The following is a 26,052-nucleotide window of genomic DNA, read 5'->3' as shown; positions in this document are numbered from 1 at the left end:
AATGGTAGTGTTTGAAAATCTAATGAATAAATTATGTTTGCGACAATATATAAATTTATTTATGTTGTTTATTTAGTTTTGAATAATTTTATTAAACCTAAATAGATATGATATAAATTTGCTATACAAACTCAAGTAATATTATTTTCTAAACGAGTAGTATTTTTTTTATTTCTTGAAGCATGCCGCATAATTTTTTTTCCATTTTCTGTGTAAAGTTAAGGAAAAATCTTAATATATCTCAAAATAGCAGTGAGGTAGATCTGGCAAACATAATATTTTCTGAAAGAGCACACCTTCAAATTTTTAACGGCAAAATAATATATAGGGTGTTATATTTAAGAAATGAAATTAAAGTAGAATTAAAATAGATTTGAACAAATCTTTTGAACACCCGGTATTATTAAACCAAAAAGTGAAGATAGTTTAGTATAAACTAGGGTAACAGAGTAGATTGCATGTAGATTTCTAAGGAAATTTAATAAACAGTGGAGGGGATATAACGGTTTTAAAAAAAGTATTTTTTTGACTAAGTTTAAAAGAAAAATTCATAATTTGCAACGCTGCATTCGACCCACATATATATTTAAAGTTGAATATAGAACTCACGCTTCAATTGCCACATAAAAACATAGGGTATTCCATTTCAGAAAAATATAGTTCTTGGTACAGTACTCTTTTTTGAAATACTTTAAATGTTAAAAAATAATTTTTGGTTGTAACAGAGATGACAAATTTTCCCTTTATATTCAACGGTTTAGCAACTATTGACCGATGTGCGCTTGTTGGCCAATCCTATATAGATTTACCTTTTATAAAGAACATCTATGCATAATGAAGATACTTCTACAATTTTGTTAATATCGTTAATTTGTGCAAATGAAAATAGATAATCTAAATTAATAGTTTGTCAAATAAATCAAATTAGCCTGTTATTAGACACGTATAAGAGATTCCAGAAAGAATAGATAATACTAAAATTATAGACTACAAGCCCATCGGAAATTTTCAGGGGTTATTTGACCCAGCATGAATTAATTATAAATCAATACTACCACATACAACAATAACTTTAGCATCTATGCCGTCAATTCTTGTTGGTACAGGTGAGTACACAGGTAAGCTAAACCAGTCCACCAAGGAAGATGGTTTTCGGCAAAACATTTTTGTATGGCATTTCTAAAGTACATAGGTTATACAAAAATACCGGAATGCCGCAATACCGGAAGCCAGGAACATTTTTGATTTCCCGAAAATTCTGGCCCGGGTTTTGGTGATTTGTTACAGTAAGGCATTTGTACTGCAAGTTTCGGATCGATACATAGATAAATTTTTAAGCGACGCCGTACGTACTTGCTGATACAGGATGCAACCCTCTATTTGTAAGTAGCGTATAGGGGATTGTTTGAACCAATATCAAATTCACTAATTTTAATTCTATTTTATAAACTAATGACATTTTTGGCCATGCCGTACATTTTTCATGAAACATGTGCTTACTATACGAAAATTAATTTCCCTCTGAAAAGTAGGATTTCACGGTGAAAAATTTTTGTACGGCATTAATATATTTTGTTAATATTGACAACAATCGTCAACAAAAACAAAATGCCGTACAAAAAAATGGTTCTAAATGGCTTGAAATATATTTTTGCAAGTAAGTAATACTTGCAAGAATTAATTTTAATTTTACCACTGTTTTCTCCTTAATACAAATTATTTACTACTGTACGGCCTTTCTATAATAAGACTTACAATATCATATAGAAATATTTTTCAGTAATGACGTACAGATTTGTCGAAACAGGAGTGAGAAACCACGGATGCAAACCTCTATTCTGACCCTTATGGTTTTCGATCATTGAAAAATGGTCGGCATTGTTGCTAAAACATTATTTAAGACGTAAAATAAGTAATATGGCGTTAAAAAACCATAGGTCGATATAAAATTTATTAATTTTAAAAAATTGAAAAGCTTATATATTAATTTTTTGTCTCAAGTACATAAGTAAAATTTAAAAAAAAAATCTGCATTCAAATACTTAAAAAAAATTGGTATTATTTTTATTTTAAAATTAAAATCGAAACATCTTTTTTCTCTGTCTTTTTTTCTTTTCGGCGTGTAAAAAATTATTATGTGATCTAAAGTTGTTTTTGTAACAAATGCATTTTTAAATTATTTTTATACTAATTTTAAATATATATTAAGTATATGCCAATGGCTGCATCACAATTTTTACATAAATAAATTGTTCAAACAATTGTAACAGAAGTTGCAAATATGCAAATGCGAGGGTACTGTTACTTCAAAACATGTATTATATCACTGTTTTAAATGTAAGTATTTATGTAGGAATTCTCATGAATATTGAGTTAAAATTAATTGTTTATTATTATATTTATTTAAAAATAATACTCTTCATTAAATTTCTAAATTTCTCAAAATATTTTCTCGATTCTCTATACACAATTTTTTTTAACCTGAAGGACAATGCCATCATAATTTCTACGATATAAATTAAATTTCTCTTGAAATTAGGATAAAACTCATTGTACAGTTTCGGAGAATTGTTCCAACGAATATGTACGGCATTGTAATTTTCATTCTTTATGTTATATTTCTGATGAAAATTTGTAAATGCCGTATAGTTATTAATAACCTAAAAATGTACGGCATTTTTTTTTATTTTTTTACATATGAAAAGTCAGTTACAGCGATAATATTTTGAATATAACATTTTTAGTTAGTTAGTTTATAACAAGGTTTTCAAAATTTATTTATTTGTTTTTTAATTTGAATTTTTAATTTGTATCATTAATTAAACACCGGCCATGATTTTGCACGATAATTTTTGGTTATATTTTATCAAAAAAGTGGTTGCCGTACAGGAATTAATGATCTTATCGAAAAATAAATAAAACTCAATTCCAAAATACAAGTAATTGTTTATAAACTTTTGAATTAACCATAATTTTGTGACGGTATAGTTGCTAAGATTTATTTGGAGAGTGGAATAGATGCCGTACAGTTTTCAATGACTTGAAACAATGGGGCTAAAATAGAGGGTTGCGCCCTGCATTTCTAACCCCTGTATCAGCAGATACCTACGTACGGCGTCACTAAAAAAGTTCTCTACGTATCAATCCGAAATTTGCACTTACTGTAGTAAATCACCAAAACCCGGGCTAAAATTTTCAGAAAATAAAAAATTTTCCTAGCTTCCGGTATTGCTATTTTTGTACGGCATTAGGTCGAGATTCATTTTTTTTGTATAACGTATATACTTTAGTTTTTCTTTTTAAATCGTTATTGCATTTACAAGATCTTTCACTCTTGTTGTTACTAAAATAAATCTAAAAATGGAATGTCACATGCAATAAAAACTCTAGAATTTATTTCCAGAGTAATCTGAAATAGATACACAAACTATTTACGACGTAACTGTGTTTTAATAAACAAGTTCTTTAGATTGAAAACAAACCATAAAAACAAACCATAATTTTAGTAATTACTGGAACACACGCATTAATGTGTTCTGAGACCACTGACCTTCATATTCTTTGGTAAACGCTATTGCAGAAATGTAGAGCGTATTTCCCTATTGTATAACTTCATTCGGAGAAAGCAATCTTTTCCTAATATTTTTCACAGAAATCACGTTATTTTTGTATGAATAATTCAATTATTATAATGGATGAACCAAAACTATATTGTGTAGTAGCAAATGTTGTCCTGAACTTGACCATGAAGACGCTTAAAATAAATAATATGACCTCGCTTGCCACTACTGGATATATTAAATAATATGCTAACATTTGATGCTTTATCTTTGCTTCCTAAGTAGCGGTGTATATTTTTTTTATTGCACAGGAAATACGTTTCTAAATCACTGATACAATTTTATCATTATCTTATATCGTGCAATCTATTAAGGCGATTACGTCACAAAATATTAGAATGTATTTCCAGTTAGTAAAACCTATTTACTGTTTTTCTTCGTTGGCTTTGACAAATATTGGTTAAGGATTTTTTGCACCTCACAATTGGGTTAGCACTAAATTCCGTGAAAATATACATTGCTAAACGCAAACATATCAGAAGCTCTATTCCAGTTAAACGAATATGGATAATAAAAAATTAAAAAATTAATGCTTTAATTTGTGTGTCTTGGTTAGTCCTAAGACGTACTGTAGACACAGACACTTGCCTTAGTAAAAGTTTGTACACTGTAAAAATAATTCACTCAAATTTAATTAATTTTACTCAATAATGTATAAATTTCTGTCCACACCCGTTTGAGTGAAATTTTCACTCTATTAGTACAATTAAAAGTTTATAAGTGAAACTATTACAACAGTGAGAATTATACTCAAATCCGAGTTTCTGCATCAAGTGAGTGACTTTTGACTTTATTTTGAGTATGTAAAATCAATTAAGAGTCGACTATGTAACTGTTGCTTGACGTAGATTAGATATTCGCTAAGAAAATAATATACAGGGTGATTTCACTTTAAATACAGAAACTGTAGGAATAGATTAGTTGCCAAAAAATAAGTAGAGTTTGCTCTATAAACTCTTTTCCTGGGGACGTGGTATTCGAGATAAAGGGTGTTCAATTTTCCAAAAAAAAAATTATATTTTCGGTCATATTTTCATATCACGCTAAACGATTTGAATGAAATTTATTACAGCGTATTCACGTAATTAGACCTTTTATTGAATTAACTATTGTCGTGCTACTGAAGATCGCTCCGTCTTCAGAATATGAAAATTTTCGTTAAATTAATGAAGAGTGATTCTTGGCATTTTTTTTATAATAGCAGCCGTTTAGGTGATAATTTAATTAAGCTTTACGATTATCTCGTTTTAATAGCATTTAGCATTTCTCGGCTAGGCTTCCTACTCTGGTCCGGGTTCGATCCCCGGTGTCGGCACTGGCAATGTCGATGGATAATTGGTGTTTGTCCGCGTTTTTTCAAGTGTAGCCCCCTTCCGCACAAGCCTTAGGCTTTGGATTTGGGGGTTGTCTCATTTCTGTGGTGTGTTCTATGTTTTTTTTTAATACTATAACTAGCTTTGTTTATTTATTTTTGAAGCTGCAGTCCTTGTTGGGCTTATGAACACGAGCCGAATTGTTGCAAAGAATAGAGAAAAATTGTAATCTCATCCGGGAAAATCATGTCATGATAAGTCCCTCTAGAAATAGAATAACGGGTAAGCAATTGTTCAATTCTACTATAAATGTGGATTTAAGTATTACAAAATTATATCCCAAAACCCCATCCAAATCGGTTTGATAGTTTTAGCATGAGACATTTGTGAATGTTAATGTCATTAATTGGCGCGATTTTTTTACATATATTTACTTGAACCCCTTAACTATCATATAGAATCGTTATAGTATCAATTATTTTTTTGACAACTCTCGGAGCAATTTTAGAAGTTCGAAAAATGTTGACTTTATAAACACTAGTTTCGTGAAGCTGTCTTGTGGGTCGGAAAATATATAAAAGTACCAAAAAAAGTTCTCGGAAAGACGCTAGTCTTTTACTAAATCGTTACAAGTAATAACTAAAATAATATGTTGACAAGAACAAGAGTCGTCAAAACTGACCCATCATAGTTTATAATTCTACGTCGTTGGGAAAATACTTGTAAAAAATGAAATAAATAAAAATTAACAACTATTACTTGCTGTCTCGTCTGCATACTATTTACACACAAAAAATTTTCAGTACAAAAAGAAACGCAAAAAAGTGTATGTCCCAGAAACAAAGCATTTTTTATTTATGCAGTGCGTTCATGATAAAAGGAACAAATTCGATTAAAATTCAGGTACCTACTTATTTTCTAGAAAAACGCTAGGACACGTCGATTAGTTGCGGTTTTTTTAACATAAGAACATTGTTTACAGGGTATCTCAAAAAGGACATTATGCAGTTATCATTGACTTTTTTATGGAACGCGCTGTATATTATACAATTATTGAATTCTACGATAAATTCTGAACAGTTTTTGTATAACATACTGTATCTCTAAAATCAACTGTTTTCGTAATAATTACGTTTGAAATGTGATAAATGGAAAAAAATATGTTTAATCATAAAACATTATTTAAATAACACTTGATTTATAATAAATGTTCAATGTTTTGTCCGTTTACTTCAATATATTTTTGTAGCCGAAAGATTGTTTCCTGTTGAACGTTTTCAATTACCTCTGCTGGAATAAGTCGTATTTCCTGGCGTATTCTCTGTTTCAGACCATCAAGATTATTTGGTCTATTCACATAAACTTTAGATTTCAAATAACCCAATAAGAAAAAATCTAAAGAGGTTAAATTCCAGTGACATTGGTGGTCACACAATAGGACCTCTGCGTCTTATCCATTTATTAGGGAAAGTTAAGTCAAGAAATTGTCGAACAGCAATAAGTGCAAAATGAGGAGGTGCCCCATTGTGTTGGAACCATATGTCATTATAAGAAATATCTGGATCTTGTGGATTAGGACACACAACAGCTAAAGGGGGGATGAGTTCAAACTGAAGAAAGTCTAATGTAAGTAACGTTCTCCATTTAAATTTCGGTTTTCGACAATACCTTCCCAAATATTTACTTCTGGACGATGCTGTGTATAAAAGACTTGTGTCCAACGAAGATTTTCAGTTGCCCAGTACCTGCAGTTTTGTCTTTTTATGTGTCCAGGATGAATTACGTTAAATGAATTACACACTTCTTGTTGAGTACGCATTCTGTCTCCAAAACCAATCATCATAAGTACCTACTTCAATGCGTTCTTTCTCAGATAAATCCCTTTTTAAAATAAAACGTAAAACTGATAAAATGACACTGACAAACTATTGTCACAAAATGGTCTAGGGATAAAGGAATGAAAAACGATTAATGCAAAGAAAATTATTTTGTTTAAGATAAAATGTGGCATACCAGGTTGTTTTTGTTGGCTTTTAAAAACATGTTCAAGGTCGTTCAATTTAAACATTTTATTTAATTACTTGTATGTACAGTTGGCGCCACCCAAATGTGAACGGATTTTGGTTGTTATGGCTCCAGAAGAAAGGGCCCTAGCCGGCGGGGCCCAGCCAGGACAAAAGGAGGTCCCACAAAGCGCCTACACCGGCCGCAATTGCGGTCGGGGTAGACGACGGATGGGGCCCACCTACGAAGGCTGTCCAGGCCTACACGAGATGAGACAGGATAAAGAGGGATAATCCCCCTCGATCCCAAATCATTGAGGCCAATTTCTAGCCATAGAATAATGGCGCGGTTGTTATGGAAATTTCTTCCGGATTTTATCGTAGTAAATCAAACTTTTCTTAGTGGCGTAACACAGAGAGGGTATTCTGATCGATAAATTCGACCAAGGCATTGTCTTCCGCGTCACTGGAAACCTTCCCGACACCTTGTCTGATATATATTTGTGATCTTTGTTATTTAATATAAAATATACAACTCTTGCTGACATTTAAATCAGCAGCCACTTCACTCAAAGACCAATTTATCTTCTAATTTAGCTACAGCCCTTGCTTTTTGCTCCTCAGTTAAATGCTCCTGCATATTTCACGTTACTCGTACTTGTTTACATTTCATTCTGTTTGCTCTAAGTATATATTTGACAACTATTGAATTTTACGACGACTATGATTTGGAGTTTAAATTACACGGTACAATATTGCCGTTCACATTTGGGTGGCGCCGACTGTACAAGCTGGACAAGGTGGACCATGGGAGCCGGAAGTTTTGAAAATGACGTATTTCCGAAAGTAACTGTATTTAATTAAAACAAAGTATAGCAATAACAAGATAACTGTGTGCCATTTTTATTTCTTAAAAAATATGCCTGATAAATGGCCTCCTCTTCTCTCCATACACTCTTGAAGCGGAACGTTGAAATTCTGCATAACACGACGCAACATATCCAACGCAATATTAGCAATTTCTTCCCGAATTTTCATTTTCAGCTCCCGAATATTTCGTAGTTTGTCAATGAACACCTTGCTTTTTAAGCCGGGTCCAGACGCTAGGTTTTCAACAACGTTTTATCTACGCAGTTCGAAACGTTGCAGCCAAGACGTTGCGTGTGGACAGGAAAACCGTGCAGTTTTCGGAACTGCGCGGAGACGGTACGCGCCAAGCGAAAACTGAAGCGAAGAGCATAGTTTTCCGTGAACTGCGCGGACAAGTCGTTGCGTGTGGACGGTGGCTTCGTTTTCTGCTACGTTTTGCTCATTTCAGTAGGTAAATTCGAGCAAAATGGCAGACCTTCGCCAATGTTTCCGCGAGTGTCTTACAGAATTTATTGCATTATATGAAAGTTTCCCGTGTCTTTGGCGTGTCAAGTCACGGGAATATAGTGATAGAGACAAAAAGAGCCAGGCATACGAGATACTCGTAGAAAAATTCAAAGAGGTTGAAGTTGCTGCAAATAAAGAAACAGTAATAAAAAAAATTAATTCTTTGAGGTCTGTTTACCGAAAAGAATTGGCAAAAGTAAACAAATCGCTTCGATCTGGGATAGGAGAAGAGGATGTGTACAAGCCATCACTGTGGTATTTCGATTTGTTACATTTTTTAAACGACCAAGAGACACCAAGATAGTCCAGGAATACAATTACTGAAGATACTACATTTTCTGAAGCAACGGATCAAGAGGTAAGATAAATAAATACATTTTTCCTTACTTAACCTTTATTCCTTAAGCCATAGCGATGGAAAAAGTAACTTTAGTTCACAAATGTGATTAATGAATAGAAATACACTATTATTAGACCAGTGCAGAAGCGTGTTAACAAGGCCAAATGTCATACAAATTAAGTACAGGATGAAACCTGTTGGAAAAGGTAGAAAATATCGTACTAATAACGAAAAAAATAAATTAGAATGAATCCGAGGTAAAGGGTATGAAATGGGGTGCACTTTGCCCTAAAAGTACACCCCATTTCATCCCCCGTACCTCGGATTCATTCTAATTTTTTTTTTTTCGTTATCAACACGATATTTTCTACCTTATCCAACAGGTTTCATCCTGTACTTAATTTGTATGTCTTTTAAAATTATCAACCCTGGTCTATATGTTAATTATTTAAGTTTACAAATTGATCTTGCCAAGGCACAGCCCCCTCATTGTTAAAGTAGTCTTTGAATTTATCTCTAACCACGATAGCACTGTTCAAAATTTGGCCTCTTGTTCCACGTTGAAGATCGTGTAATATTTCGGGGTGACATCTTTCACCTAATTCAACACTACATTCAGCAATATTTTCCCGATCCATACTTTCAGGAGGTGTATACTTCTGGGGGGATTGTCTGCGCAAAAAGTTATGTAAAGTGCAACACGCAAGAACTACCGTATCAATGTTATCCAGCTTCAAATTAATACTTGTGAAAAAAATACGAAATCGTGAAACTAAAATTCCGAATGTGTTTTCAACAACACGCCTCGCCCTTGACAGGCGGTAATTGAAAATTCTTCGCTCCTTGGTCAGTGCTTCTCGCCGATACGGCTTAAGTAACTCTGGACGCATAGCAAAGGCTTCATCACCAATAAAGACATATCCTAGAACTTCCTTTGAATTTGTAATGCACCGGGCTCCTGGAATTCTCAGCTCGTTGTTAACGAGCTTTTCAAAAAATTTGTTATTATTTATGACTCCACCATCTGAAATCCTGCCGTTTGTGCCTACATCACAATATAGAAATTCGCAATTCGCATTAGCTATTGCCATAAGAACAATACTGTGAGTTTTTTTGTAATTGAAGTAATACGATCCACTTCCTTTAGGCGGCACAATCTTCACATGCTTGCCATCAATCGACCCCAAACAATGAGGGAACTGCCTCTTTCGCCACTTTCTTTCGAATTCAGTTGCAACTTCTAACCACTCCGCTTCGGTCTTCGGAAACTGAAAAAAAATTACATAAAATGTTAACTACAAAATACTTAATACAAATTACAAATTAATAATTCATTAATCTTTTCAGCTTGAGGCAGATGCACATGAGAGTGATGCTGATGCTGGACGCGATGGAGGGCCAGCAACTTCAGCTACTGTTTCTGAAACATCAACCCCCAGTTATAGTAGACTAATGTCCCGCAGTACTTCCACGTCACAGTCTTCATCTCGCAAGAGAAAGGGTTTTTCAAATGATGACAGTACTACTGAAGTGATGGCGCTGGTAGGAAAGAAACTGGAATCGTTAAAGGCAGATGATGATTTCGATGTGTTTGGAAAGTATGTGGGTAATAAACTCCGAGGCGTCAATAGCCAACAGAGCAAGTTTGCTCAGAAACTAATATCCGACATTTTATTCGAAGCGGAGATGGGTTCGCTAAGCAGAAATTTTCAAATTGTTGATGTCAGCCATCGACGGCATGATTTCGATTTAATAAGTGGACAGAATGGGTGGCAAGCGAATATGTCTATACAATTGGGATTGTCACATATTATACCCCCACAAACTGGACAATATGAGCCCTTCTCGCAGCCTATGTCACATCACTACATCACACAACAACAATCTAGACACTCTCAGGAGCAACAAACACTTCGGCAAATGCAGCAAGTTCCACACATCATCCCACAGCAAAGTGATCAGGCAAAAGACCAGCATTTCTTGCTGCCACAAGCTAGACAAGCACAACAAATGCCACAAAATTTAACTGAACGAGATGCTGAAGCGCCTTCTGAAGTTATTAGATCTCATCATGACAACTCTTCTACTGCAGACTACTTTTCAAAATTTCAAACAAACTGAATAGGTACTGAAGTACATTATTTATTCAGCCAATTTTTTTGTAAACTATTTTTGTTATTTGTAGTTTTTGTTTGTATTTATATTATACGAAAACACTATTATGTTGCGAATAAAAATTGTAATGCAATTATATAATGACCTACCTTCATGTACACATTTCTCAGCACATTATAGATAGCTTCACATGTTTCAGGAACGATTTCACTTAATGATTGTTTGGACATTATTGTTGTAAATTCCAGGTCCTTATAACTTCTGCCAGTTGCTAGGAATCTCAAAGTTGCTGTCAGCCTTTCATGTGGTGATATTGCTGTTCTCATACAAGTATTTTCTTTCGTAATATACGGTTTTACTAATTCCAATAAATTAGTGTATGTGTCTACGTCCATTCTCAAATAGTTTCGCCAGTCATTCTGTTCATCACGCAATTCACGCAGTAGTCTAACGTGGGGAAAGTGATCTTTTTTTAGAAGCCAGTTTCTTGACCATTTTGAACGCCGGGTACGTTTGAAACGTTCTATTTGCTTTTTTCTTGCAAGACAACATGCATAAATTGACCAGAGCAGTACTTCTTCCATGGTCGATCTCGCGAAAATTGCGCAAATATATCTACACCGTGTGGACGCGTTTGATTTGCATCGTTTTGTTCTCGTTTTATAACTGCGTAGGTAAAACGTTGTTGAAAACCTAGCGTCTGGACCCGGCTTTAGATAGCCCCACAAAAAGTAGTCGCATGCTGTAAGATCTGGCGATCTTGGGGGCCACTCAATGTCTCCGTGTCAGGAGATAACACGACCTGGAAACAATCTTTGCACGGAATCCATTGATGCTCTTGCGGTATGTGAGGTAGCGCCATCTTGCTGGAACCAGCTATTGTTCTGTGGAAACATATTCAGTAGCTGTGTAATGAACTGGTTAATAACAGTATAGCGTGCAGCATTGACTGTTAAAGCATTTTCATTGTGATCCCCAAAAAAATAGGGACCTACGATCCCATTGAAGATATTGCGCACCATACTGTTACCTTGGGGCTGTGTAACGGCTGTTGATGAAATTCTTGTGGATTTTCCAAAGCCCAATAACGGCTGTTTTGTTTATTGGTATTGGTATACCCAGATAAATGGAAATGTGCTTCATCAAACATCCATAAATTGTAAACGTCAAGTTCCTGCTGTAGCATCGTTTCAGCAAAATGTAGGCGAACAGGAAGATCTGTTGGTTTCAATGCTTGGACAATCTGGAATTTGTAAGGATGAAATTTGAGATCCTTGTGTAAAATTTTAAGAAGAGTTGTCCTTGATAAGCCCAAGGCCTGGCTTTGTTTTTGACTTGAACGTTTTGGATTGCGCTCTACAGATGCTTTAACGCGATCAATGTTTTCAAGACTTCTGACACTTCTGTTTGGTCCCTTATGTTTGACATTTCCAGCTGATCCAGTATCTTCAAATTTACGAACCCACTCCTTTATGGCATGGGCAGATGGAACACTCCCGTGACGAGAAATGTTGAAATTAATTCGAAATTGCCCCTATGCTGTGACCACACAATCATTATTTTTGTAGTAAGACTTAATCACAAAACTACGTTGTTTGCCGGACCACTGTTCCATGATTACTAAATGGCATAAAATGACAGATAATTTGTCAAACAAATCCGCGGCAATCTATGTATAGTATTGAAATAATAATATTTTCAAAACTTCCCGCTCCCATAGACCACCTGTTATTTCAAAATATCAATTTTCAAACACTCATTATTCATTATTCATTAGTCATTATTACGAAAACCGCTGATTTTAGAAATATGGTATATTATACAAAAATTGTTCAGAATTTACCGTACAATTCAAAAATGGCATAGTATTATACAAAAAATAATGTTTTCTTGAGAACCACTGTATACAATTTTCTTGTCAAAAAATTCGCAACTAAAAATACTAATCGACGTGTCCGAGCGTTTTTCCACAAAATAATTACCTGAATTTTATACCAATTTGTTCCTTTCACTGTATAATAAATCTTATTACATTAGGCAATGCAAGTACCCTGCCTGATTTATCCCATTTATTGTTAAAAAAACACACAAAGCATTACCAGACATGGATCCTAAACTATGCTTTTAAAGTATGTACACAAAATATTAGAAGACAAAATTAAACTTATTCTACTCATAATTTCACTGAAACGAATTTTAATTATTAAGAAAGTGCTCCGAAAAATTGTATTTACAATTATTTATTGGCTTTTAAAGTATGACCCCCTAGTAATGTGTCTGTATGAGATGAATGACCCTGTACGAGTTCACAATCTTATTTGTTGATAGCCTCCTACCTCTCTCACCGATGGAAAATCCGCCCACAGAACGCAACAAATTATTATGAATTGAGCACAGTTAAATACTGGTAGAAATCCCAGGCCAGAGGTTCGTTATCTAGGGCATACGATATTTCGCTTAAAATACAACAGGGTGTCCCACTTTAATCCTGAAAAAATTCAGGAATAGATGGAACTCAAAAAATTAATGGGACTTTGATATATCACTTTATTTCGAAATATTAAGTTGATATTTTTCTTCTTTTATTACATATCTCACAGTTAAAAAACCAATTCCCTAATTACTGAAAAAGTTTATTTCGCATTTGCAAACAAGTCATTCTCATCAGTAGGTAAAAGTACTACTTTGTGTCAGTAAGCATTACAGTTACATTTAAGATATGACATTTTGTAGGTTGTATCTCACCCACACTCATTTACAGTTATGCTTTTACAGAACCTTTCAAGGAAGTCTGTAAATACTATAATAGGATGCGGCAATTTAGGCGACTACCAATGGGTAAAATTTGTCGATATAAAGGGTGAACTTATTTTGACTGCAACTTTTGAACCATTTTAGATAATAACTTGATAGATAACTTTTGTTGTACACCGTACACCTACCACTGAAGGCCAACATATTGTTCGAAATGAAATTTTTAAATTTCGGTATAATACTGGGAAAATTCCAATTTCTATCTAACAACTCAAAAAAAAATTAAACCTATTTTTGTGTTGTTTCATATTAATGTGGTACTAGTCGCAAAAGCCATTAGACTTTTTGTTACATTTTGTTGATTTAAGGGGATCTTAGACAACATATTTATTCCATATTTTTTTATTTTTTATGTACTCTAGAAGTTTGTTTACGTTTATTTTAAATCACCTTGTTGAAATAAAAGAAAGTCCGAATTAAAATTGAAGCTTCCTGAAATATAGAAAAAAATATTTATAAAACAGTAAATATGTCTATACAGTGTTCCCTTTTTATATTTTTACTTTAACAGTTGCTAGAGGACTTTGTTTTAACAAGAAATTTCATGTGGATATAGGTCGTCAATTGCTTCCTAACCGAGTCGAATTTATTTTTTTTCAATTTTTTTCGTAATATCTAAAAAACAGTCAGTACAACTACCAGTTTCCTGGTAGACGAATAGTTGGTGTCTTTTTTTTAAATTGAATTTCTCTTCCTATGAATTAATCAATTTAAAAAAAGCTGTTCCTACAAAACTGTCATAAAATAAAAAGGTTCTGAGTAAATAATGTCGTTAAATCATTTTAGTGCACATAAAGATTACACAAAATTTAAATTGAACTGAAAAATTATTTCAACTATAAATATAAATTTGTTTTATTTAATAACAAACTGTAACGACAGGAGAATATAAGTAGTAGTGAGCAGAAATTAAAGATGTACAAATTGGATGTCCTTCTATTCGAAACATAACTAGCATCTACACAATAATGACCTTGAGTTTGATAAATAAGCTATCATAATGGATGGTGCAGAATTTTTAATGTATTATATTAGTTTCTCCCTTGTATTTGTTGAAGAAGCATAATTCTGCTGTTTCATATGACTCTAGGAAAAATAATCAAGGGGATTGATTTTATTTACAATGTGATAATGTCATTGACCCTTTAATTTTTCAAGAACAGCGTTTCGTTTTCCAAAAAAAACTTAAGTTGAAAATTCTATTAAAAAAAAAGAACAGTGGCTACTACGCCCCTGGTGGTTGTACGGAAACGGTTTATATGCCATTTTTCAAGAACATTGGATACAACTATAAAAAGGTAAAAATAAATAAATCCGACCCTGCGTCTAGGTTTTTTGTTCAAAATAAATACGTCTATGAACTGTTAAAGTTAATACATTAAAAAGGGGGGACCCTGTAGATTTATTTACTTTTTTATCCTAGTAAATGCATACTAATGATAAAAATAAACGATGCAAATTACTCACTGATTGTTTGTCAGATGCGCTACGATACGACAAGACAACTGACACCCTTATCGAAAACGAAATCGGGAAAACCAAGCAATGAGTTTTTAAGAACTGGTCAGTAATAAATAAATAATTGGTAGAAATTCCAGGGTTCCAGAGGTTTTGTCCTTAATAATCTGTTTGTATTACGCAGATATTAAGTTACTATATATATACTCGAAGAATTGTCAACACAAATCAGTTGTTGCTGTATAACCATTGCTTCACTAATAGTAAGTATTATTATTCTATTATCTCATTGATAAAATTATTTTCATCATTGACGCATTAGTACATTCTACTTTCCTTTGATATCTAAAATAACCTCTATTTAATTGTTATATTATGTATATTCTTTTTATTAAATTCAAAAGATATTATTTTTATTTTCCGAAGTTCGTAAATTAAGCAAATCATTTATTTGTATCAAATTAAATCAGTAACTGTTTGGGAAATAAAATATCACAGCTAGCTTATACAGTGTGTTGTGTAATTTTCAGAGAAATCAACATGAAATTCTTCAACCTCTTCTTCGTTGTCATTTTCGCCCTTGTGGCCCTTCAACAGACTGCCTATGCCTGTATTAAAAATGGTAACGGTTGCCAACCTGATGGACGTCAAGGAAACTGTTGTTCAGGATACTGTCACAAGCAACCTGGATGGGTAGCTGGCTACTGCAAAAGGAGATAAAATGGAACTTTTTTTATAAATATATTACTTATGTGTTACCAAAAATTTAAACGCTTATAGAATAATTTTAATAAAAAAAATGCTAAACATATATTAGTATTTCATTACTGGCGATAATATTAATATTAATCTCAAAAACTTTCAAGCATATGCCGTAAATATGTTAAGCTATTACAGCATGGGTTTATTTTTGTTTTTTTTTGTCCTCAGTGAAGTAAATTTGATAACACTGATAATCTACACATAAATCAGATGCTAAGAAACAACTAAAAAAAATACGCTCTTTGCATTTGATTAATATTTTATTTATTTTTTACAGGTGGCTAAAACTATGCCACAAAAAATAATTTTAGAGAATTTTAATTATTTCTCATTTCATTTCTCAAATTACACAGGCATACAAAAAAATTCACATACTTACTTATTAACATAGTGTGATAAATCACCTGTATTTAACACGCTTAAGACGATGGAGCCGTCAGAAATGCTGCATCATTTTAAGTACACAAACGTGTTAATAGGACCAAATAAATTGTTATTTATTATACAAGGGAAAAAAGTATTAGATTTTAGCTCCATGTTGTGTTTGTCTCCCAGCGTGATATATTATTACAATATACTAAAATCAGAATTTATTAGTTATTTTAATTATTCAAAGATCAAAAATGGACATTTCTGATTTAGAATTTTCTCTTACACCACCGGAATTAGTAGAAGTTGCGAAAGTAGATCACTAAAATAATTGAAAGCTAAATCGAGGAAAATTTACGAAACCGAGTTTTCACGATTTATGGAATGGAAGGTGAAAAGGATATGCAGTTCTTTCTTGAGGAATTTACAGGAATTTATGAACATTCATTGATCGGTCGATAGCCGCACGGTTTAAGGCGTCAGTACTTAAATCGATGTGTCGAACTGCCCGGGTTTCGAATCCCTCGGCCGGTGACCGTAGATTATCTATACTTGTACGGAGGATTGGCGCCCTCTGTGCAGGTATGGTAGGGTGGAAGAATGTTGGCTTGGGTCAATGTGAGAGATTGACACCGGTTGGCATTTGACCGCCCCCCTAATTAATGAGGTTTTCCAGGTTTCCCTCATTCCTGCACTGAATGGTGGTTAGGGCCTACCAACATAAGTCGTTCCTGGGCGCAAATGCGGCCTGCGTAATAATAATATGCCGCCTCCTCTCCCGCACAAGTCTCCGACTTCTGGGCTAATTCTCGTAATTAGAATGAGGAGTAGAGATATTATTATTATTATTATTATTATTATTATTATTATTATTATTATTATTATTATTATTATTATTATTCATTATTTTCCATTATAAATATCTGGCTTCAGTTCATTCATTCATTAGTCCTTGAACATTTGTGCAATATACTAAAGAATATTCTACATTCCAAGAAAAATATTTTCGAAACTCGTATTCCCGTTTTCGGTATATGGTACTCTTTGTCCGTTTAGTCAAATTTTTTTATTTTTCATATCTGATGATAAATACTCTGATGTTTACGGCTGAAATCAAGAAGCTCTAGTTCCGTCCACTGTTTGATTTTTTTTATATTTACCATTCGGAGTAAATTCATCCTTATCACTTACGGCTTTCGTTATTTTTTCCACTTTCACTCTTTAAAAATTAATTTCCTTTAAAATCATCAACATTTTTACATATTTGGCACTGTTGATAGTTCTAATTGTAATTAGTTGAAATGCATTAAATCAATAATTTTCAATTTACACAGGAACTGTTGACTTTGGATATAGGCAACTATAGTATCATTTTAAAGTAAATTTAATGGATTCTGCATCTATTAATGTAATAATATACAAGGTGTACCGTTTGAAATTTTTGAGTAAATTCAACTTCAACATCACAGTACACACGTTTTCAAACACCCTGTATGAATTTTTGCAGATTTGACTGGTTAAATTTCATTGCATTTAAATTACCTATGCCAAATTTAATTAATAAATAACTCTAATTGTCGGAGTTATTCTATTTTCAAGAATCACTTGCACGGGCGCAAATCCAGTATTTTACATAAAAATGTTTTTTTTTTTTTTTCAAAAACTACGCAACATAGGTATAGGGAAAGCTATTAAAAAATTGTAGGGTCTACAGAAAGGCATCTAATGAAATCATAAAACACAGGGTGTTCTATTTGAAAAAAAGTCGAGATTTTTCAAATTTTTAAATTATCAGGTTTGGCACGATTTTTTTTTGCCCCCTGTATATCGCAGGTCAACTTTTGATACGTTTTTTGAAAGAGCCATCTTCACTCTACAGTTCCTGAAAAAAAATTCTAGCTGTCATACAATCATAATTATGTCAACTACTAGAAGTGACGAAACATAAGAAAAAAAATGAAAAGTCGATTATCTCCAAAACTATCAATATTTTAATAGGGATCATAACACAAAGTCCCTTTAATTTTCCATGTAGAATTCGATAATGTCATAAAAATATAGGTTTCCATTAAAAAAAATTAAGCTGGTACCTGCCCAGGAAAAACTGAACACCCTGTATATTCAAATACATTTTCATTTTGTGCAGCTCAGGAAAGTAGGCAACTCTGTAGAAAAAAAAATTAAGTTATATCTTTTATTAACCTAGATATTGGACTTACGCGCACTAGGTGGACACGGTGTATGTGTACAAAGTTATTATTTTGATAAAACATGAAATACACCACAGAAATGAGACAACCCCCAAATCCAAAAGCCAAAGGCTTGTGCGGAAGGGGGCTACACTTGAAAAAACGCGGACAAACACCCATTATCCATCGACATTGCCAGTGCCGACACCGGGGATCGAACCCGGACCAGAGTAGGAAGCCTAGCCGAGAAATGCTTGCCACCGCACTCTCGACCGACTGCGCTACCGTGGCGACGTGATAATATTAATAGATACGTCTGTGTATTTAAATTTCAATTAAAAAGGGAAGACCCTGTTGATTTATGTACTTTTTTATATTAATCTATGTATACAGCGTGTTTGGAAAATTTGAGGAGGTGAAAGTAGAGCCAAAAGTAGTAAAAAAAGTTCCTATAAACATGGTCCTCCGGAGCACCGTTACTGAGATATGGCTCCAAAGGAGTCTTATCATTAGGATATTTTTTAAAATAAGTTTCTTTCTGGTTAAGATAATGGAATAAAATTGTAGGCATTAATCATACCATAAGGATCTTCATAAGTTTCATCAAAATCGGTTGTAAATAAGGATAGTTTTGTAACTAACCTTAACAGAAATTTTTCGAATTATTTTTATTCCTTTGAAATATCAAGCAAATAATATTATTTTTCAATGAATTTGACTTTTTTGAAAATAAACGAAGCAAATTACTCATTGATTGTATGTATAAATTCTTATTATATGCGCTACGATACGACAAGACAACTGACACCCCTATCGAAAACGAAATCGGGAAAACCAACCGATAAATTTTCAAGAACTGGTCAGTAACAAATAAACAACTGGTAGAAATTCCAGGGTTCCAGAGATTTCTTCAGTAAGGTCCTTAATAATTTGTTTATGTTTATATTATTCAGATATTAAAATTACTATATATTCTCGAAGAATTGTCAACACAAGTCAGTTGTTGCTGTATATCCATCGCTTCACTAATAGTAAGCATTACTTCTATTATCTCATTAATAAAAAATATTTCATCTTTGACGCTTTATACATTCTGCTTTGCTATAATATTAAAATACATATTTAGTATATGATTGTTATAGTGTGATGTACCTATATATTGCTTTTTTTTTAATTTAAAATATTTTATTTTTATTTTCCGAAAAATTCTTCCTAAATTGCAAATCATTTGTTTGTATCAAATTAAATTCAATAACTGTTTCAATAATACAGTATGGTGTCTAATTTTCAGGAAAATCAATATGAAATTCTTCAACCTCTTCTTCGTTGTCATCTTCGCCTTTGTGGCCCTTCAACAGACTGCCTATGCCTGTATTAAAAATGGTAACGGTTGCCAACCTGACGGACGCCAAGGAAACTGTTGTTCAGGATACTGCCACAAGCAACCTGGATGGGTTGCTGGTTACTGCAGAAGGAGATAAAATGGAACTTTTTTATATGTATATTACTTATGTGTTACCAAATATTTAATCGCTTATAATATGTACCAAAATGATATTAATAAAAAAAAGGCAAACATATTATATTAGTATTTCATTATCATTACTAACGATAATATTTATATTATTCTCAAAAACTTTAAGTATATTGCCTTACAGATATTAAGCTATCACAACATTGGTTTATTTTTGTTTTTTTTTGCCATCAGTGAAGCAAATTTGATAAAACCCATTATAATCTAGATATAAATTTCACATTAAAAACAGAACTGGACGAATAAAAAATATGTTCTTTGTATTTGATTAATATTTTATTTATTTTCATGGGTGACTAAAGCTATGCCAAAATAAATAATTTTAGAGAATAGAATACAGCTTAATTCTACAAACATTTCTCAAATTATCCTAGAAGTAAGTTATATGTATGTAGTCTTTGATACCGAATATCTGGATATGTTAAAATAATAACACAATACGCATAGTTGACGTTAATAATTCTATAAAATAAAAAATGATTTGTCAAAAGTATTATTGAAAATGTATGTACCTAACATAGTGAAATCAATAAATTGGTGTAAAATCATCAAAAAACTAGAGATCTCATATTCTTATTTCGAATGTCTGTCTATAGTATTACATTAGACAGTGTCACGATATACTAATTATTATATTTCTTCGTTTTAAGTGTGCTTCTTTACAGGTTCAAAATATTTAATGCAAAAATATTTGAAATTGCCAAAACTTTTTCATTTAAAAATCTGGAAATTTTATATCAGGCTATTCAAATGGTATGTATTTAAGTAGTAAGTGGAACCTACATTATATAAACATTCAAAATACATTAGAAAATGTGGACAATCTTCAAGGCATTATTATTTATCATCAATTTATTGACCTCAACACACATTTACGAATGTTTATAAACATTTGTTTTATCTAAATAATTTTAAAAACATAAACAGTTTAAAACATCCATCATTACTTTCTACTACAATACTCATCAGAACAGATACTAATGAGATATTTATCTGGAAAACATATCTAATGTGGGAGTAACATGTTGACGAAAATATTTCGAAGCATATGTTCATTGCCTCAATGTGTGAAAGTTGTATCGAAAAAAATATTGTTTGGCCTCGCTATACTTTACTTTAGCAATCTTTAAAAGTTACAAACCGTAAATAAAATAAGAAACTAATTATTTTTTTAAAGCAGTTTGTATTCATTGATTCAAAAACATAACTTTTAAAATACTTTGTAGAAAAAATAACTGGCTTTTCTTAAATAATGTAAAGTCGTTTCAACCACTTAATTAAAATGTACAGCTTATTGTAGACCTTGACATCCGATGATTAAACAGAATTTTAGAAATTCAGGATTAGAAATTAGGCAGAAATTAAATAATAAATACGTGTTTGAAATAAAAGTTGCCCGTCCAACTGAAATTTTGAAATGTGAATAAACTGATTTGGTTAAGTTCTATTTTAATGTTGTAACATTCACTATATGCACAACGTCAATGTTTTTAGCAATAATATCATTCGTTTACAAAAATTAACAGCTTCTTGAGATCTTGATATAAATTTAACTTTGTTGTTAGTTATATTTGTTTCCATCTGTATACTGTTGTATTGTTGATACATTGGGTAGGTCATTATTATACCGTACAACAGGTTAGAGAGCACTTATACAGGGTGGCCAAATGAAAACGAAACAGAGCCATTTTCAGGAACTGCGTCAAGATTGTAGCTCAGACCCGTCGATTTTAGATTAAAGGGGGACATCCTTTGCTGGTATTTTTGAGTCCGCCACATTCACCCCCCCCCCCAAGCAAGGGTAAGCATCACCCCATGTTCATGCACGATGGTGCTCCACCGCTTTTTAGTGTTTATGTACGAGACTTCTTGAATCAGCAGTTCTCGAATAGATGGATAGGACAAGGAAGCAGTTGTCCAGAAAATTGGCCACCAGGATCACCAGATCTGAATATATGTGGTTTTTTTCTCTGGGGGACTTTAAAGTGATTTGTTAATTTTAAACCGGTTGTATCCCGATTTTCTCAAAAACGTTATTTTTTCAAAAAATTTGTGAAAGTAAAAAATTTTTTAAAGTTAAATTTCCTTAATAGGTACTGGTAGAACTATTAAATTTAATAATTGGCATACCTACTGCTTGATGTTGGTAGAGCTATGAGACATCCTGTATATACAGGATATTTTCAAACTATATTCCCAAATTTCTCTAATGCTTTTGCGAAACTAAACAGGGTGTCCCGCTACTTAATACAAAAAAGTGGAGTACAGATAGATGAGGTCAAAATAATATCAGTACCTCATATAATTTTTTTTTCACCTGAAAGGTGAAAATTAAAGTTACCTATTTTTATTTTACAGTCTCTAAACCATTAACATGATGCAAATTTGGTGATCGATAACACATGGGTACAGCTTGTTTTGGATGTTTAAGTGAAACTTCAATATGTCCAGAACGCCAGGGACGGACTATACCCAATAGTTATCAACCCATAATTTTTGCATAGATGACGATCACAATCTGCATGTAGAAAAAATAAGTTCCCTGAAGAATTTGCCAAACGAAAATACCCTCTTGGTTCAACTCGGCAAAATTAACAGTTTAAGAAATATTTATGATTTTATGTCACAGTGCACATTGAGCGGCGCCTCCACCATTTTTTTGTTTTTAATTATTAATTGTACTTAATTACTATGTTAGAAGAGTACATATTTTTAAAATAAGTGCCTAGAAAATCTTACTTTCTGCTACTGTAATTTTCACTAACAAAATTTGACAAACACACTTTACACATAACACAAAATAGAAAACAAGGATAAGTTAAAGTTAAAAAAATTATTTAAAAGAAAGAAAACTATCAAAATACATTTTCAATATGGGCACTTTCCACCTCCACACACTTCCTAAGTCTACGAATGTTATTTGTTTCTACACAAAATGGTGTAGGCACCGCGCCGGGATTATTTTTGATACAGGCAGAGTGCGATCGTCATACATGCAAAAATTCTGGGCAAAATGCGTCCCTGGCGTTCCGGGCATAATGAAGTTTCACTTACAACATTAAAATCAAGTTGTACGCATATGTCATCGATCATCAAATTTGCGTCATGCTAAAGTTAATATTTTAGAAACTGTAAATAAAAATAACTTTTTAATTTTCACCTTTGAGGGCCCGTAACTTGTTAACGAAGGTCCGTATGAAAAAAAATTATATGAAGAACTGATATTATTTTGACCTTGTCTACTTGTACTCGACTTTTTTGCATCAAGTACCGAGACACCCTGTATATTTTTAGGACTTTCACCGTCTGCCAAAAAAAGAAACAATAAACAATAATTTAATAAAATTTGGCGACGTTACAGTAAACAATATTGAACGTAGGTCAAATTTTTAATAGATATGCAATACTTCAACACGTTAATAACGCATGCAAATAACAGACCTATTTATTTATTGACCATTTCTTATCACAAAGCAACACATTTCCTATCAAGCCCAAAAATGGAAAAACCGCACAACAATATTTTCAACACTGACATCTAATAAGCAAACAATAATTAATAGAATTTCGGGGGTCAGAGGTTTCTCGTTTGGTCCTTAATACTTCGCACGCAACAAACAAAATGGTACTATAAATACGAAAAAAATTCTTTAACATACATCAGTTATTGTCGTGAATTCATCAGTTCATTAACAGTAAGTACCATTTTTTAACTGATAATATCATTATTTTGGTTTCTATGGTGCGCCAATATTATAACTGTGCTTAGTACATAGATATTTGTTAGTTTGCATTCAAATATCAATTTTATCTCCATTCAGCAATCCTTGCCGGTTGATCTTCATTTTTTTTATTTTTTTACAATTTTGTCTTCGTAATTAAGTAATGGTCAACAAAAACCTAAAACAATTTTATATTCATTTTCAGATCATTTAAGATGAAATTCTTCAACCTTTTCTTCATTGTCGTCTTCGCCCTTGTGGCTCTTCATCAGACTGCTAATGCTTGCATTGCCAACCGTAACGGTTGCCAACCTGACGGACGTCAAGGGAACTGCTGTTCAGGATACTGTCACAAACAACCTGGCTGGGTAGCTGGTTACTGTAAATGAAGATAGTCTTGCACTTTCTTTATGTATTATTTATGTATTAATAAAATAAAGTGTTAAGCGAATTATTTGAATATTTTATTTCAACATTTTGTGGTCATTGACAGTTTTTAGGAACTATCGAGAAACATTTTTAAATCATTAGCTGAGATTAAAAGAAGATTTCCTATGGAAGTTGTACCTTTTATACCATGATATTCAAGTAGTAGGTACATACTATACTATATAAAAATACTCTTGATATGCGAGAAAGAGCAAACATGTTATTACTTTTGCTATAGACAATATTTGATGTACAACTGCTATCAATTCTTCCCTTCAACATATATTTACGAATGTTTATAAACAGAAATTGTGATAAGGAATAATAATAAAAATATTTTGATTTTTATTTTTATAGTATCTTAACATGTGAAATTATATTGATTCAGTATAATCCGAGATTCTTATTGGACTGGATAAAAATAAACTATGTCAATTTCAAAACTTCCGACACATCATATTTCACACCTTAAATAGCACTAATTTACTTTCTTAACATCAGGACAAGGTTAACAAGCAAAAATTAAACAGCCCGCTTTACTCCCCAAATAATTGGAGCGACATAAAAGATCGCCGAAAGATCATACCAGAACTTGGCGGAATCACCCTAACCTGTGATCAAACGTCGACCCTGACATTGTCCGGATGAGTCAATCATCGTTTCTTGCCAGTAGTTAGTTGGTTCATAAGCTTTCAAACTCATTGTATCCGTCCAAATTGACCAGGAATTACTAGAGACCTATGGTCGATAATAAAGTGGCTCGTTAACCTAAAATCCAGCGCTCCAAGAGGCCCAAAATAAGTGCGCAGGCAAAGCAAAAACTACCGTGGAAAGAGCGCCAAGAGCACAAATGCTCGAAGTGCCAAAGCAAAACAGTGAGAAGAGGCTCAGTTGAAAGCTTCATGTATAAATTGCCGTTGAGAGGGTGTATATTAAGTTACAGGAAAAAAACAAACAAGAACGTATCCTACTTAATATGTCTAGAATCCGAATCAAAGTTGAGTCATACAGAGACGAGATGAAAAAGGTCCTAAAGTGCGAGTCTCTAATCTCCAATCAGTAGGTAGTATCTGATGAGTCAGGTGCATTGTTGGAGGATTATTTTGTATCCCAATTCCTCGGAATCGAGGCTAGACCGGCTAAAGTCGGTGAGAGAATTGCCAGTGAAGAGAATAGGACGCGACAGGTGATTATCGCTTGGTTTAATTTTGGTTGTTAATTTTCTTCACGTGAGTGTAAAATCTCATACTTCCTATATGAAATATGTTTTCGATTTTGTACTATGTACACAAATTTTTAAATCGCAGTTTCTAGAAAAACATGAAATTTCTTACATGATTTACTAAAGTTATTGTTTCAATCATATTTTATCTTAAAAGTACAAAAACAAATATAATTGGGATGTTAAAATTGTAGATTTTATTTTTTAAGATCTTTGTTTTATAATATTAGACTAAACAGTATACTTCAAAACATAAAATTCTATGAAATTTAGTATTTCGACATTTTTAAATATATAAATAATATGTTGCTTATCACAAAGTATACTACTGATTTTTTATTAAAAGCAATAAGGGAAAACCATACGCCACATTTTCAAAACTAACCACCAATAAGCGAAACAATTTATAGAAATTACGGGGTTAGAATATCTTTAAGTATAAGCAAAATGAATAATTTGGCAACTTAATAGTAGTTATAAATTAGTACTTCGATAATATTTTTCACACTGAAAATATAATTATTAAATTTTTAATATTGTTGTACATCCATTTTCATTTAGCATATAACATTTAGCATTCGAAAGAGACCCATTTGTTTTTCAAAATTTGTGCTGAGCTGTGTTAATTTTTTTTCAGTTATGGACGCCATATTGAGTATTTGCCCTATTAGAAGAAAAGGGAAATTATCTTTATAACGATGTTTAATTTATGGAGTTTATGTAATTTATGGAGTTTCCATAAATAAATAATCGATACTGAATGCCTCTGTTGGAATTGCTATTGG

The 26,052-nt window shown here is 32.6% G+C and overlaps 1 protein-coding gene and 2 long non-coding RNA genes across 3 annotated transcripts in view; 2 read left to right on the top strand and 1 right to left on the bottom strand.

Annotated features, from left to right (window-relative positions):
* The window catches only part of LOC111691730 (protein ALP1-like), a 39,516-nt gene extending 28,353 nt beyond the window's left edge, over positions 1–11,163 (bottom strand). The window contains exons 1-2 of the mRNA XM_023454989.1: positions 10,918–11,163; positions 9,463–9,921 (exon numbers count right to left, since the gene is read on the bottom strand). Coding sequence (XP_023310757.1) covers positions 9,463–9,921; positions 10,918–11,163 — 705 coding nt within the window. The remainder of the gene's footprint in view (positions 1–9,462; positions 9,922–10,917) is intronic.
* Positions 11,164–19,344: 8,181 nt separating this feature from the next.
* LOC108912360 lies at positions 19,345–19,943 on the top strand. The gene is made up of 2 exons (XR_001964535.1): positions 19,345–19,391; positions 19,652–19,943. It is a non-coding gene; the product is annotated as an uncharacterized LOC108912360 (long non-coding RNA).
* A 3,486-nt stretch (positions 19,944–23,429) lies between these two features.
* LOC108912365 lies at positions 23,430–24,070 on the top strand. Its single transcript, XR_001964538.1, has 2 exons — positions 23,430–23,589; positions 23,822–24,070. It is a non-coding gene; the product is annotated as an uncharacterized LOC108912365 (long non-coding RNA).
* The last annotated feature ends 1,982 nt before the right edge of the window (positions 24,071–26,052 follow it).

Source organism: Anoplophora glabripennis, unplaced genomic scaffold (genome assembly GCF_000390285.2).
Source record: "Anoplophora glabripennis isolate ALB-LARVAE unplaced genomic scaffold, Agla_2.0 scaffold454, whole genome shotgun sequence".
NCBI lineage: Eukaryota > Metazoa > Arthropoda > Insecta > Coleoptera > Cerambycidae > Anoplophora > Anoplophora glabripennis.
The sequence above is the reverse complement of the archived record's forward strand: the minus strand, read 5'-3'. Positions and strand labels throughout refer to the sequence as shown.